Source organism: Tympanuchus pallidicinctus, unplaced genomic scaffold, assembly GCF_026119805.1.
Source record: "Tympanuchus pallidicinctus isolate F22 unplaced genomic scaffold, pur_lepc_1.0 scaffold36, whole genome shotgun sequence".
Lineage (NCBI taxonomy): Eukaryota > Metazoa > Chordata > Aves > Galliformes > Phasianidae > Tympanuchus > Tympanuchus pallidicinctus.
The window spans coordinates 1,796,738-1,811,174 of NW_026294754.1; the positions used below are offsets into that span (position 1 = coordinate 1,796,738).

The 14,437-nt window shown below is 51.7% G+C and overlaps 1 protein-coding gene across 1 annotated transcript; it reads left to right on the forward strand.

Annotated features, from left to right (window-relative positions):
- The first annotated feature begins 92 nt into the window (after positions 1-92).
- On the forward strand, positions 93-14,096 carry XRRA1 (X-ray radiation resistance associated 1). Its single transcript, XM_052699419.1, has 18 exons — positions 93-154; positions 2,497-2,603; positions 3,814-3,968; positions 4,173-4,244; positions 4,993-5,065; positions 5,635-5,732; positions 7,092-7,225; positions 7,709-7,807; positions 8,777-9,036; positions 9,409-9,449; positions 9,924-10,040; positions 10,602-10,695; positions 10,986-11,104; positions 11,509-11,745; positions 12,132-12,288; positions 12,417-12,529; positions 12,998-13,103; positions 13,810-14,096. Exons 1-18 carry the CDS (start codon positions 93-95, stop codon positions 14,067-14,069), a joined length of 2,304 nt encoding a protein of 767 aa, XP_052555379.1. The 3' UTR covers positions 14,070-14,096.
- The last annotated feature ends 341 nt before the right edge of the window (positions 14,097-14,437 follow it).

The window sequence follows — 14,437 nt, forward strand, 5'->3', positions numbered from 1 at the left end:
GCGGCGGCGGGAAGCGCGGAGCGTGCTGGGAGTTGTAGTCCCGCTCCGTGCCTCCGTGGTTGCCATGGAGACGGCGCGGCGCTGAGGGGAAGATGGCGAGGAGGCCGCGGGGAGAGCGCGCAGGAGGATGGGGCGGGGGGCACAGGGACACGGGGTGAGGCCTGGAGCTGCTCTGACGAGCGTGGAGAGCAGGAGGCTTTGGAAGAGATTGCTCAGGGCTGTGCATGTTGAGTGTGTGTGGGGATGAGGCCTGGAGGTACTCCGCTGAGGGAGAGGGGGCTGCTGGGCCTGGAGTGGAGGTTCAGTCTGGAGAAGAGGAGGCTCAGGGGTGACCTGAGCTCCTTCCAACTCCTGAAGGGAGACTGTGGTGAGGAGGGGTCTGCATCTGCTCCCAGTCGACAGCAATAGGACAAAGAGGTGGTGGCCTCAAGTTGCCTCAAGGTTTAGGTTGGATGCTAGGAAACATTTCTTCTCAGAAAGAGATGGCACAGGGATGTGGTAGAGTCACTGCCTCTCATGGAGGTGTTCCAGAACTGTGGAGCTATGGCACATGGTCTACAGTGGTCAGAAGCATGAGTAGATGGTTGGGCTGGATGATCTTAGTGGCCTTTCCAACCTTAACGAATGGGGTACGTGTGTGGAGCGCAGCTGGAGGGGTTGTGTAGATGGATGTAGGATCCACCTGTGTGTCAGTGTGTGCCTCCCAGTGCCAACATTTCACTGCCCATAACACAGCAGGTGACTGTTGTCCCAGGTGCCATCACCATATGTGAACACTGTAGTTAAGCTGTGCTGTGGGGTGTCAGAGAAGGTGTGGAGATACCATTATGGTGACACCTGGAGATTGTCACCTCTTCATGCTACAAGATGGGAGGCTGCTGCCTGTGCATGGACACAGGGGTTGGAAGGACCTCGTGCACACACAGTGACAAAATCCACAGCATCTCCATCTCAATGAAGGCATTCTTTAAGGGTCTCCAGGATAAAAGTGTTAACTGCTGACAGAGCACCTCCAAAGTTGTGGGGTTGAGAAGGTGTGAGATCTGTATCCCAGAGCCTTCTCAGATCACAGTAGAAAGGGGCAGGAGGAAGGAAGGTAGGCATGATAGCTGTGGGTTGATGGTTGGAATTGATGATCGTAGTGATCTTTTCCAGCCTTAACAGTTCTGTGTTTCTGATGGATGAAGCAAAAATCCCACAAACCATCGTCCACACAGCCTGACCCCCACAGTGAGGTGGGTTAAAAACTGGCTGACTGGCAGAGCGCAGAGGGTTGTCATTGGTGGTGCAGAGTCTGGTTGGAGGCCTGTAGCTAGCGGTGTTCCTCAGGGCTCTGTGCTGGGTCCTTGTTCAACATCTTCAGTAGTGACCTTGATGAGAGGATGGTGGCCACCCTCAGCAAGTTTGTGATGGTACGAAGTTGGGAGGGTTGGCTGACAGCCTGAAGGCCGTTCTGCCATTCAGCGAGACCTGGACAGGCTGAAAGCTGGGCAGTAAAAAACCGGATGAGGTTTAACAGAAGCAAGTGTAGAATCTTGCATCTGGGGAGGAATAATGGCATGCACTGGTACAGGTTGGGGGATGAGCTGCTGGAGGGGAGCTCTGCGGAGAGGGACCTGGGGGGCGACAGGTTGCCATGAGCCAGCAGTGTGCCCTTGTGGCCAAGAGGGCCAATGGCATCCTGGGATGCATTAAAAAGAGCGTGGCCAGCAGGTCAAGGGAGGCGATCCTCCCCCTCTGCTCTGCCCTGCTGAGGCCTCATCTGGAGCACTGCGTCCAGTTCTGGGCTCCCCAGCACAAAACAGACAGGGATCTCTTGGGAAGAGTCCAGCGGAGGGCCACCAAGATGGTGAGGGGCCTGGAGCATCTCTGCTATGAGGATAGGCTGAGTGAGCTGGGTCTGTTCAGCCTGGAGAAAAGAAGGCTGAGAGGGGACCTGATCCAGGTCTATCAGCATCTGAGGTGTGGGGGGCAGAATGGCGAGGATGGACTCTGTTCAGTGGGGAGTGGAGACAGGACAAGGGGAAACGGCTGGAAACTGCAGCATAGGAAGTTGTGCAGCAATGTGCGAAGGAACGGCTGTGCAGTGAGGGGAGGAGCACTGGAACAGGATGCAGGGAGGTGGTGGAGTCTCCTGCTCTGGAGATGTTCAAGACCTGCCTGGATGCCGACCTGTGTGACCTGCTGTAGGGAACCTGCTTTGGCAGGGGGTTGGACTCCATGAGCTCTGGAGGTCCCTTCCAACCCCTACAATTCTGTGATTCTGTGACTCACACACAGCATCTTGCTGTCCTGAAGTGGAAAATCATGTACATCCATGTACTGCCTCATTTACTCCTCTATTTTAAGAGCAGTGATGCTCTTTGTGTGTCACTAACAGTGCTCCTTAGTGTACAAGCTGATTCATGACTACCCTTCCACTTAGCTGCTTAAAGCAAGGTCGTACTAGAAGCAGTGAAAAAACTAACCCACGTATTTGTTTCCCATTCTTTCCAGGTGTGCTGCAGTCAAGATGGCTACAACAGGACTCTACAAAATGGCTGATGGGAGCAATTATGTGGCTAACTGCTTTCCTGCCAGGAACATTTTGTGCAACAGGAGAGGTGACACTTCTTGTGGAGCTGCTGGCAAAGTCATCCTGTAGCTCGTGTTGTGTCCACGTGGGCAGATCTGCCTTCCATGGGGTTGTGGGCCAGTTAGAGAGAATATTCAGCGCTGGTTTTCTGTATCAACTTCATAGTGGATAACCCAGAGAACTTAAAGCTGTGCCTAAAAAGTCTTAAAATCGATTAAAACTGAATTGAAATGGATGTGTGTTAAATATGTGCTCCAGCATATGTCTCAGCATGATGGGCACGTGGATAGCACCGTGCAGCTCTCCATCAGCTGTTCTGAGGTAGAGATTCTTTGTGTTTGAGAGGAACATCTGTGAAGTGCTTAGAAATAATGGTAGAAATATCTTCTGATGGTTGGGAAATAGGGGAGAGGTGTACCAGGCTGGTCAGGGGGCTGGGGCACGTGATCTTGGAGGAGAAGCTGAGAGCACTGGGCTTGTTTTATCTTGCCAGGAGGAGTATGAGAACAGCTTGGTGCTTACAGCTGCAAAGAAAGCTGGAATGAATGAAACCAGACTCAATTCTTAATAGTGGCAGGCAGCATAAGGAGGTCAAAAATTGCAACTTGTAACTTCTGGAGGAGGTGCATGCTGAGTTGGAATCACAGAATCGTTTGAGTTGGAAGGGACCTTTGAAATCCATCTGGTCCCACTCCTCTGCAGTGAGCAGGGATGTTTGCAGCTAGAATTGCCTTGGGAGGTGATGAAATTGCTGGACAAAGTCACCACTGGCTGATCTAGTGTTGCTGATAGTCTTGTTCTGGGAGGGAGATTGGACTTGCTTGGCTGTGGCTACAGCTTTATGTTGCTGTCTTAAGTATATGGTTACCAATTTAGCTTATATTCTAGTGTTCATGTTAAGTATTAGGAAAAAAATCTTCTCTGCAAGGTCAGGCAGTGGCACAGCTGCCCAGGGAGTGGAGGAGCCTATGGGGGTGTTCCAGAATCATGGGGATGTGGCACTAAGGGACATTGGTCAGTGGGGACTGGTTGGACTTGGTGGTCTTAGAGGTCTTTCCCATCCTTAGAGATCCTGTGATTCAATTATTCATTAAAAAAAAAAAGGTTGAATTTAAAATGATGGGTTTCGTTGCTGGGTTGAACCATCAGGTGGAGTTGAGCCCCTTTGAGAAAAGCACAGTGAGAGCATTGCAAACTCACCTTGCCACCTCCTCTGCTTTGTTGTGTTGTTGTCCCAGGGGCTGGGCGCCGTCTGCTGGCACCCACAGCCACCCCACAGCCCTGGGCTGAGCAAGGAGCCACCAAGGAGCCACCAGAGGAGAGGAGGAAGCCTCCAAGTGCTGTTTCTGCACAAGGAAACGATGAAAACCATATCCTGGATGAGCCATTTCTGGTGAGTGCCTCTCTCTTCCCCATCCCCCTGACGTTTTCTCCCCTCTTGCTGTGACCCAAAGCACAACGTGAGGGAATCACTTGGTGAGGGAGGAAACAATTTCAGGTCTGCTTTTGGAGTCCAGGTTCCAGGATGAGAAAAGTTGCTCGTGGACATTTTGCAGGGCTTCACCTTTGTGTTTGGTTTTGTTTTTTTTCCCTCCAGATGAAGCACCACTGTTTGAAGAACCCTTCTGACCTGTGCTCTGTGAACATAAGCGGCCAAAATCTGGTCTCTGTGAGTACTGGAGGCTCCATAAATGTGAACAGACTGCCTTAAAAATTGAAAAAGAAACCAACCCAACCATACCAGCACATAAGTGTGCAGAGTTCAGAAAAAGCATGTTAGCAGCATGCACATTTATACTCAGTGATCCTTGCAGGGCCCTTCCACTGCAGGGTTTTCCTTTGATTCTAGGATATTTCCTGCACAGGAGGGTGAGCCAGCCAGCTGTAAACAGGCCTGAATGATTTGCCTTGTGAAACTTTGGCTCATGTCTTCATAATCAAATGGTGATGGTCATCACCAGGTGTAGTTCCCCATTTACACCCACTTCACTCTGGTTCTGTGGATGTTTCTCTCAGCTACGGTAGTTTGACTTCAGCAGCAACTTGTATTTGGGCTGGGGACAAAGACAAAAGGATCTGAGGGTGCTGATAGCTTCGTGGTGTGTTTTGTAGGGTTCTGGGCTGTTGCTGTGAAGGACAGATGTGCTGGAGAGTGGCTGAGTTTGATGGGCCATATGTGGGCAGCAGTGAGAGCACAGAGGGGGTTTTGCTTTGGAGCTCAGGTAGTCCAGGTCTTCTGGATGCCAGCCACCAAATCAGCTGTGCTTCCCCCCTATGCTCTCTCCATCATCAGACAACCAATGGGAGATGTAATGAAGTGCTGTGATTCAGGCATTGTGAGAAACAGAAAGACTCAGCTCTTTCAGATCCGTGTACAGCCAGAGCTCTATCTGTGTGTGTTTAAATGTATCTTTCAGGCTAAAGAAGATGATTTTGAGAAATTTGATTGTGTTGCTTTTATAAACGCTGCTGAGAACCTGCTGACTTTAGGTAAGGGATTGCACTGCCAAAAAACCCTGCTTTTCAAGCTAGGGTGGCTGATGCTTGTCTAAAATCAGCTGAAATCCTTGCACCAACTCCCTGCTGACGTTATCATCTGTAGGGATGGTCATTGTGTGCTGCTGTGGTGTCTGTTTTGTTATTGGAAAGCAAAGCTCTTTGCAAAGAAAATCCCCACTTAATACATTGAAACACTGAGTGAAGAAATGACCCGACAGCTCAGAAGTGTAGTGGTAGAGCTGAGAGGTGAATCCAATCCAATGACACGAGCTCAGTCAAGATGGAAGATGTGTTTCTAACTAGTAAGACACATAAAGCTCAGTGTGCTGCCCGTGGCTTCAAGCACTAATCCAATCTGGGTGGGAAACCAAGGCAAGAAAACAAGCTAGATGTTGTAGGGACAATTGTCCAATGGAGCTGGCATTTTCTTTCTAGCCCGCTCCAATAATGCTCCAATGTTACAGTATCCTGCTTGTTCAGGCTGGTTTTGGTCCATCCCAGACCTGGACAGGACCTGGCTTGTTCTTACTGCTAAAATGTTTCCTCTTTCATTCTTGCAGAACCATTTCGGAAGTTTCCAGGGCTGCGAGAGCTGGAACTTTCACTGAATGGACTGAGAAACCTGAAAATCACTCCTGGAGAGTTCAGGCATTTAGAAGTAAGTTGAGAGAGACCTGAGACCTCTTCATCTCCCCCCTACACGTAGCATGGATGTGTGCCCCTTCAGTGTGAGTTCTCTGAAGCTGTAGGGTGATCCTCTCTTCCTGCTTCCTTTAAATCTGGGATGCCCTTGCTGTTGTCCCTCAGGGATCTGCACATTTTGCTTCTTTCACAGCCGTCCCTCACAGATGGCCACTGCTCAGCCCTTTTTGCCACAGGACTCCTTATTTCCCCATAACAGACCACCTCTCTGTGCTGTAGGATCCTCTCCACTCAGTCCATCGTGGAGTCCCCACTGTAGATCCTGTTGTTCTCCTCACCCCCTGCCCTGCTTTTACTCCTCATGGGTCCTCACCCTGAGGTTCTGGGGTCACCCCAGTGCCAGCTGTCAGTCACCAGTGTCATCCTTCACACAGTGCTGTAGGATGGCTGGCAGATCTCCATCCTCCTCCATGCCACTCTTTACCTCCCCATCTCCAGATATCCATGGTTTCTATGAATTATGGGCTGCCTCTCTAACACAGCAGATTGGTAACTTGGTTGGTTAGTTTGTTCATGTGAAAAAGAGAGAAAATGGATCCTAAGAGCAAAAAACACGCTTGGGATGCTGGCTGTAGTTTGTCCTCCCCCTCCAGCTTTTAGTGGGTCTCTCTTGCAGAGAACTTGCTCTCTTCATTGATTTTCCTGCCTGGATTTCTGTCTCCTACTGGATGCAGAATTTCAGATAGCTGCTGGATGGAAAGTTTTGTCTTAAGGACTTCTTTCTTGACTCGTTCACAGAATGGTTTGCAGCTCAGCTGCAAGCTCCGTAGGCTCTAACAGCAGGGCTCATCTTGCTGCTGTGGTTCTGACCTCCCTCCTTCCTACAGGCTTTGGGAGGTCCCCAAATCCTTGAAAACACAGGAGAGCTTCTGCACGTCTCCCATGTACTCTTGGCCACTCACTCAGGGTTTGTCTCAGTCTGTGGGCACAGCTCTGGGTGTTGGAGAACCAAATTTCCAGTCCTCTCCATCCCTGAGCAAGCGGCCTGGTTGCTGGCATCAGCTGTGAAAGGTAGGGATGGGGCCCATCTGTGTGTTATTCTCCATCAAAACTCCCCTTCCTAAGATACCTTCACGGATCCCAGCTTTATTGATGTCTGGTGTTCTGAGATCCTGCTTGCTGATGACCTGGAGAAGATGGCACAGCGCTGAAAAGATTGATTGGAAAATTCAATTGGTTTGGAAAGAGCTTGGAGCTCCTGTCAGGGAAACGCAACCCATTGCAATGTCTCCAAAAAACTGCCCCTGTAGCACAGAGGAAAGCATTCAGTATCGCCCTCAGTAAAGCCAGCTGTCTTGTTCTTTGTTTCCTTCAGGATCTGGATCTCTCCTACAATAATTTATCCCCTGAAGACGTTTGGATGTTGGGAGGTCTGTCCCAGCTCAAGGTCCTTCGCTTGACAGCCAACAGGCTTCGGTCTCTGCCTGCAGACCTGGCGGGCTCCTGGGGGTAAGTGCACAAGCTTTGGTTTGGTTCCTGAGCTGCCTGGGGGTTTCACAAGGGGGTGGGATGCTGGGGCCACGGGGCTGACCTGATGCTTTGAGCTGGGACCGTGCTCACCCAGCACATCTTCTGTCCTTGGAGGCAGAGAGGGACTCAGAGATTCAGCAGCTCCGTCTGCTGGCCAAGCCACAGGAGCAGGTTGCTGTTTATACCTCGTTCATTAGAGCCTTCCCAGTAGCTTAAGCACAGCCACCATGCCAAGGCCCCTGCTGTTTTTGCCATGGTTGGAGATAAGGCACTGAGCTAGATGGTCTTTTCAGGCTGATTCGAGTTTAGGTAGGTTAGCAGTTTTCTATTTCAAAAATGCCAGCAGCCCCTGCCCTGTCTCCCAGCAAAGCAAGCACACACATCTCTCAGTGACAGCAGAGGATGTGTTTTTCACCTGTCTTTGCTTGACTGTGTTATTAATGAGGCTCTTTGTATTCACAGCTCTGCTCATTTGAGATTTCAGTCTCTAGAGGTCTTGCTGCTGGATGACAACAGTCTGTCAGAGCCGGGTGTCTTTGTGAGCCTGTCTCATCTCCGCAGGTAAGCAGGAACCTGGCAGCAGACAGTGCTAGCTTTTGGGGCTGTCAGCTGTCAGCTGCTGCACGGAAACAGCCTTAAAATGGAAAACAAAATCTTTGTGATTCACTCAGATACTTCCCTGTTTACTCTCTTTAGCGTTGCAAATGGCACTGAACAATAGCAAAGGGCCTGCTGCAAAACACAGGCGGGCCAAAGCCAGCAGATGGCTGGAACTCAGACCCTGCCCCAGGTGTCTGCTGATCTCTGGGTCTGATTTGAGAAACAGCTTTCTCCATTTTTCCCTTCTTTGCTCCAATTTGTCCTTTCTGTCAGTGCAGCAGCGCAAGGAGAGGCTGCAGATCAACTTCCCTTCCTTAATGTCAGCTTTTATGATTCAGCCAGAGAGGAGAGGAAGGGGCAGCTCAGCCGAGCTGTGGTGGGCTTGTGTACAGTGCACCTGGTGACACAAAGGTGGCACTTTGCACTGTCAGCTCTGCCAAGATATTCCTGGGGGAAATGTCACATTGCTCATCGTGAGGCTGGGGGCTGGCATGCAGAGATTTGGCTTTCTAAGTTTTCTTGTGACTCCAGGCACTGGTGATGTTATGGTTCTGTGGAAAGGGGGAATGTTGTTAGGGGACCCCAGTAGGACCACAGCTCTTCAGAGCCGTGGGTGATTTAACGAGCTGCTAGGGTGTCTCCTTGTCTGTTAAACTCTCAACAAGAGATGAGCTTCAGCGAGGTGACCCACGGGCTGGGGTGGGGGCCTGAAGTGTTGGGCTTTAGGGGTACTGTTGGACTGAGCCTACAGGTAGGATTTCATTTGTCAGGAGGAGGGGGAATGGGGCAGCAGAACGAAGGTGTCAGTGCAGTTCTGCAGTACTGCTGGGCTGCCCGGCCAGGAGGCAGCTCGAGAGCCAGGATGAACAGATGGCTGTGTGAACACTGAAAGCAAAAGTGGAGTTTCCCATACGTTCCCTCTTCCGATAGCCTGAGGGAACTGAATCTGGACAGAAACAGGATTTCAGCAGTCCCCTACCTGCACCAAGCAGAGAGAATGCAGTTCTCCCTCCACCCTACGCCGGACGATGGCAGCTTCAGGACAGAGTGGTACCAGTGTCTGAGCAGCCTCTGGCAGCAGCCCCAGCCGTCGCAGCGTGAGGGCAAGGAGGTGCCAGCAGAGCTGGAAACGAAGAAAGGTCAGCTTGAAGACACCGTGTTACAGAACAACGGGGCTCCAGACAGGACTGGTGAGCAGCACACGCCTCTCCCTGCCCTTGCTGATACTGCAAGATGTTACAGTGGGAGAGGGCTCAGTTACATCAGAGGGAAACCTTTCCAGATCTGCGGGGTGTTTACTAGCGAGTGAAGCTGCTTGACAAAACAGTGAAGGAAAGACATATGGCACTGTTTGTGACATCTTAGCTAACCTGTGCTACTGGGTGCTTAATGGACACAAATTTCCCCTTACCTGGAGCACATTTTGCCACCCAGCCAGTTCCTGCCTGATGCTAACTTGCTTTTCCAGAGCAATCCCAACCTTGCCACGGTTGGGGCCGGCCCAGTGCTCAGCTTCATGTACTGGACATCAAAACCTTCACTTTGCTTGTGTTTTGTTGCAGAGGTCGTGTTTAATTCTGACTCTCAGGGATGCCCAATGCTGGTAAGAACCATTGGCTGAGCTGTGGTTTGAGGTGTGGGTTCCAAAACTTCCCGTTGCCTCTCTCAGCAGAGTTTGCATGAAAGCCCATCAGTTTGGCAAGTTACACTGAGTGCTGCAAGTAAGTATTGTCTGTCATCGGGGAGGTCAGGAACAAGTTTTCACTTAACCAAGATAGATCTGAGCTTAAACTTTGCCAATGAAAACACTCAAACATATCCTTCCTGTGTGCTCTGCAACTCAGGTGGAGACTGAAGCTCAGGAGCCTGGAGTTCGTTCATTCAGATTCCAGTTGTGTTTGGGCTCTGAAGGATGGTATCCTGATGCATGGGCTGTCTGTGCTGATTTGCCCCTTTCCTAGAGCACAGCAGGCAGCAGTTGGGGAAGCACCAATCTCAACACGCACTGAGCACATGGAGATGTTGCCACGTCCTCGAGAGCCTCTGGAGCATCTCACCCTCTTCCTCCTCTTTTTAGGCTGCTCCCTGGGAGGGAGACACATCTGCCTTGAAGACTCTGCCTGCTCTTTCCACTTGCAGAGACATTTGTGCTCTCTTTCCTGTACTGGAACATCTCAGCCTGGCCTTCAACAAGGTGATTTGGGCCCTGTGTCTCTGGATAGGTGCAGAGATTCAGCTGTCTGAAGCTGGGGTTTGTCCTCCTGGAGATACCCTGGCCTCTGCTGCAGAGCTCTCTCCAACCCCTGTGTCCATCTCAGATACCCAGCATCTCTCAGGTGGGACAGGGCACCTGTTAGGCAGCTGAATTGCTCTCAGGTTGTCTAGACACCTGCACATCATCATAGAATCATAACCTAGGTGCCCAAAATCCAGCTTGGCTTTGGGGCACTGCCAGCAATGGGTACCTATGCGATAGGTGCCTTATCACCCTGAGAATTCATCACTATTCTCCAGAATAGGGGATTTCATCAGGAAATGGGGGATATGAAGGCCTGCCTTTGCTGGAGCTGCCCAGTGGAAGGTGATGCTCTCAGTGTGCCCCACATTCACTTAACCTCCCCTTCCTGGTGCTTTTGGCTCCTGCCCACTACATCAGAGGGACATATTTTAGTAGGATTGGGAGGAAACTCTACAGCCTCAGCTCAGTGGCAGCTGCTCAGAGTAAAATGAAATGGCAAACTGTTTTATCTTGCAGATTATGGACGAGACAGCCCTCTTACCCGTGGCTTTCTTCCCACGTCTGAAGCAGCTGACATTTCACAACAACCCTCTTACCACCACCCGCAGTGGTACAGTATGAGCTGGTCCTTGGGGTTTCCCAGAGTGGGTGCAGTTCCCTCTCTGGGACAGGGACTCCCTTCTCATTCAGTGTTTGGATGCTGTTGTGCTGGCCCAGGTCCCCAAGGAGATGCTTTTTAATCCTTGCTAAAGTGCAAAGCAAACAGCAATGCCCTGTTTGCAGTGCCCTGCTGCTGCTCCTGGTCCCACTGGAACCCAACAGCCCAACCATGACTGCGGTAGTGCAGCTTTAGGCTAAATTTTGCTGCTTGCAGCCCTCATGCAACCTTGCTTCTTACAGGGCACCCACCTCTGCTGACCCGGCTCCTCCAGCAGAAGTTGGGGATTCAACTTGTTCACCACAAGAGCCCAGCTGTGAGGAGGTGGCACTTCTCCATCCCTCTCAAAGCCAGCCGCAAGGTGAGGCAGGGCAGGCTGCAAGCAGGCTTTGTCCTAAGGCAGGGACTGAACCATGGCTGCAGTATTTGGGGTAGGATTGCCTGGGACCCAGATTACTGGGGTAAGGGAAGAGCTCGTGGGCTGTGTGGATCCCCATGGGGTTGGTAGGATGGAGGAAGGGAAGGGGTGGGGAGGGTTCTCACTTCTCAATTCTTTCCTCCATGCCCACACAGGATTCAGAACAGAGACTTTGGCTCCAGCCCTGCCCATCAGCTAAAGGGCCAATTGCTGGGGAAATGAAGCTGCTGTGGAGTGTCCCTGCAGCTGGGGGATCCCTGTCCCCTAAGAAATAGCCTCCAGCAGTGGGGTCCAACCCAAGGCTGATGCTCACAGCATCGTGCATGAACACTGCTGTGTCCTCTCAGGTCTCCTCTCATCTCCCCAAAGTCGAGAAGCAGCCACTGATGCTGGAAGCTCCTGCTGAAACCTTCATCTGGAAACCACTCCCAGCCATGGCAGAGGCTGCAGGAGGAGTTGCACCTCTGATCTCACCCCAGCCACTGCCTCCCATCAGCTCCACGCCAGCAGTGGGGCATGGGGAATTTGATCCCAGGACTCCCAGCACAGCCCAGGAGGACGTTGAAGCCTTCTTCATGACACAGGTGCGTGAGGCTGGGCCATCGCTGTGCAGGTATTTACAGCACCAGTGCTTATAATCCTCCCTTGACTGCAAGGGATGTAAGTGTGGGACTGCTAACAGGAAAGCACAGATTGTCCCTGCGGCACCTGCAGGAAAACTTTCTCTTCTTGTTCACCACGGCATCTTTGGGGTTCAATTTTCCTTGGGATTGTGAAGTTTGCAGTGGGATGGGGCTGGCCCCTTCCCCCCCATGCCTGGTTCCACCAAGCACATAGGGACAAGGTGGTGACTGCATGGCTCAGTGCCACCAGGAGGCACCTCTTCACAGCAGGACAGGCTCTGGCTGACCTCATCACCTGCACTGGTGGCCAAGTGCTGCTGCCAAGTCCTTTCTTTTGCTGCTTTGAGGTGGAGGATGACTCCAAGCCTTTGCTGGCAGAGGACAGGCTGGAACAGAGGAGCAAGCAGAGGGTGGAAGGCAGCTCCTGGGCTGTTCCAGAGTGGTACAAGGGCTATGAGGAGCTGCTCGGTGGAGACACTGACCCAGATTTTATTGAGCCAGTTGGTGAGTGAAGAGGGCTGGGGGCCCTTGCTTAGAAAACCCTTGGCAGGTTGATGAGCAGTGTAATCTGCTCTGCCCAAGAAAGAAGCACCAAAAAGCTGCTGATGTCCCGTTTTCCCTTTGGTTCACAGGGATACAGAAGAATGTGCAGGCTCTCTACTATGTCCTGAAGCACCCCCTGGTGTACCGGGATGCCAAGCCACGACTGGACAGCGTGCAGAAGCCCTATGTGCCTCACAAAAAGGTGACGAGCCCAAGCTCTGGAGGGAGAGAACACTTGCACTGGTGTTGGTGTCTGGAAGTTGTATCTACCCCAACCCATGTGCTGCAAAGGGTGGCAAGGAGCAGGGGTTGTGATAAACTGACAGTCCCTGCAGCCATGATGAAGCTTTGGGGTCTTGGAAAGCTTCTTCAGTGTTGCTTTATACACTTACAGTCTTCAGTCAGAGTTTAAAATGGATCAGTTGGTCCAAAAGAAAGTGTTCCCAACCACCTCCTGCAGAAGCACGGGCTTTGAATCATAGAATCATTCTGGTTGGAAAAGACCTCAGAGATCCCCAAGCCATCCCCACCATCCTCCACTGACCGTGTCCCCAAGTGCCACATCTCCAGGGTTTTTCAGCATTGTTAGTCTGGGAGAGGGGCAGGAGAAGGAGGTGGAGGAGCATCACCCAGGAGGAAGGCATGCTGCAGCCTCCTCTCTTCCTCACAGCGTTGCAGGATGCCTGACCCTCCTGCTAGAAAGACAAAAGCAGAAGTCCTGGAAAGAATCCTGGTGGCCATGAGAAACACCTCAACTGTCACCAGTGTCCCCTTGGGTATGTTCTCATGCCCCCCATCTCTGCTCTTCATGTCACTATAGAGGCAGGATGAGGCTGTTCCTGAGCTCAGCCCTAACTCCCAGTAACGGGGAACGGAGGCACTCCGTATTGCTGCAACCTCATCCCATGTTTCTGACCCCCTCAGCCAAAAACACTGGACACTGATGTTCTCTAGCTATGGGCTGACAGAGGAGTAAATGCAAAGCAGACACTGCTGCAGTCTCTTGGCTGCACAGCCAAACTCTACCCCAAACCTGTCTGTTGGGGAGAATCTTAAAGCATCTATTTGCCCCTGAGATGAAGCAGTGGGGCTCTGAGTGCTGGCCAAGTTTGATCTCTGTCGCAGCCCCTATGGTGGTACAATCCTGAGCTGCTAGTACAAGCCCACCACCTGGCTGCTCCTCAGTGCTTTTCTTTTCCCTGCACTGGCTGGGGAAAGAGTGGTGGAAAAAGTAGAAATTGAGTCACACATTCTGCAGTCTCTAACAAAACCCACTGCCTGGCTTGAATCCAGCCCTGCAGCCTCACAGACACCTGTCTGCACTCTGAGATTGCTCAAGATTGCTGCCATCCCTCTCCCCATCCCCTCTGCTGTTAAGATGGGAGGGCTGGGGCTGCTGGCATACAGGGAAGCAGGAGGGAAACTCAAATGTTGGGGAGCTATGATTGAGAGAAACCAGTGCTCTGCTTGCACCTTTTCCAGCGTCTGCTTTGCAGAAGAGGAAATGCAGCCCAAAGACGTACCGGGAAGCACTGAGGCTGATGGAGGAGCTCCAGGAGGTGTTTGAGACCAGCAAGGAGCTGGACCCGGGCACAACCAGGCTTTGGGATGAGGTACCTGTGGTCAAAGCACTTCTTGCAGCTTCCAAGCAGAGGAGATCAAAACAGCTGCTGCTGCCAGGGAAGAAAGCGTCCAAGAAGGTGCCCAAAGTGACATCCACAGCAGGGGCAGGGGTTGGATAAAGCACTTCACACCTTTGTCCTCCCAGATAAAAAAAGTATGTTATTATTTGTGACTTGTTTGGAGCCATTTTTCCTCTCCCGGGGTTGGAAAACCAAGTGCAATGAAAAGGTTCACCTCAGGTTTTCAGCCAACGAATTCCCAGCTTGAAAGCACGAAAACATCTGAAATGCTTCAGTGGTAGCACATGAGAGTGGTGTGTTTGCTCACTGTCGTGCTCTGCAACCACTGTAAACAAGGTCTGTGCTCTCTCCCCCTGCACAAAACAGTCCCTGGGTGTCACAGGGTGCTTCTGGCAGCAGTGCACAGTGGGGGGACAGCACAGCCCTGTCTGCATCCAGCTGCTCTTAGCAAGGTCACGGTGTTCCTG

What these genes read in the sequence shown, in the direction of transcription:
- XRRA1 (XM_052699419.1), top strand. Translation starts at nt 93, where the DNA reads ATGGCGAGGAGGCCGCGGGGAGAGCGCGCAGGAGGATGGGGCGGGGGG. An exon ending in GGGGGGCACAGGGACACGGG is followed by an intron (nt 155 to 2,496) that starts GTGAGGCCTGGA and finishes CATTCTTTCCAG; the next exon opens with GTGTGCTGCAGTCAAGATGG. An exon ending in TCAGCCTGGCCTTCAACAAG is followed by an intron (nt 10,041 to 10,601) that starts GTGATTTGGGCC and finishes TTTATCTTGCAG; the next exon opens with ATTATGGACGAGACAGCCCT.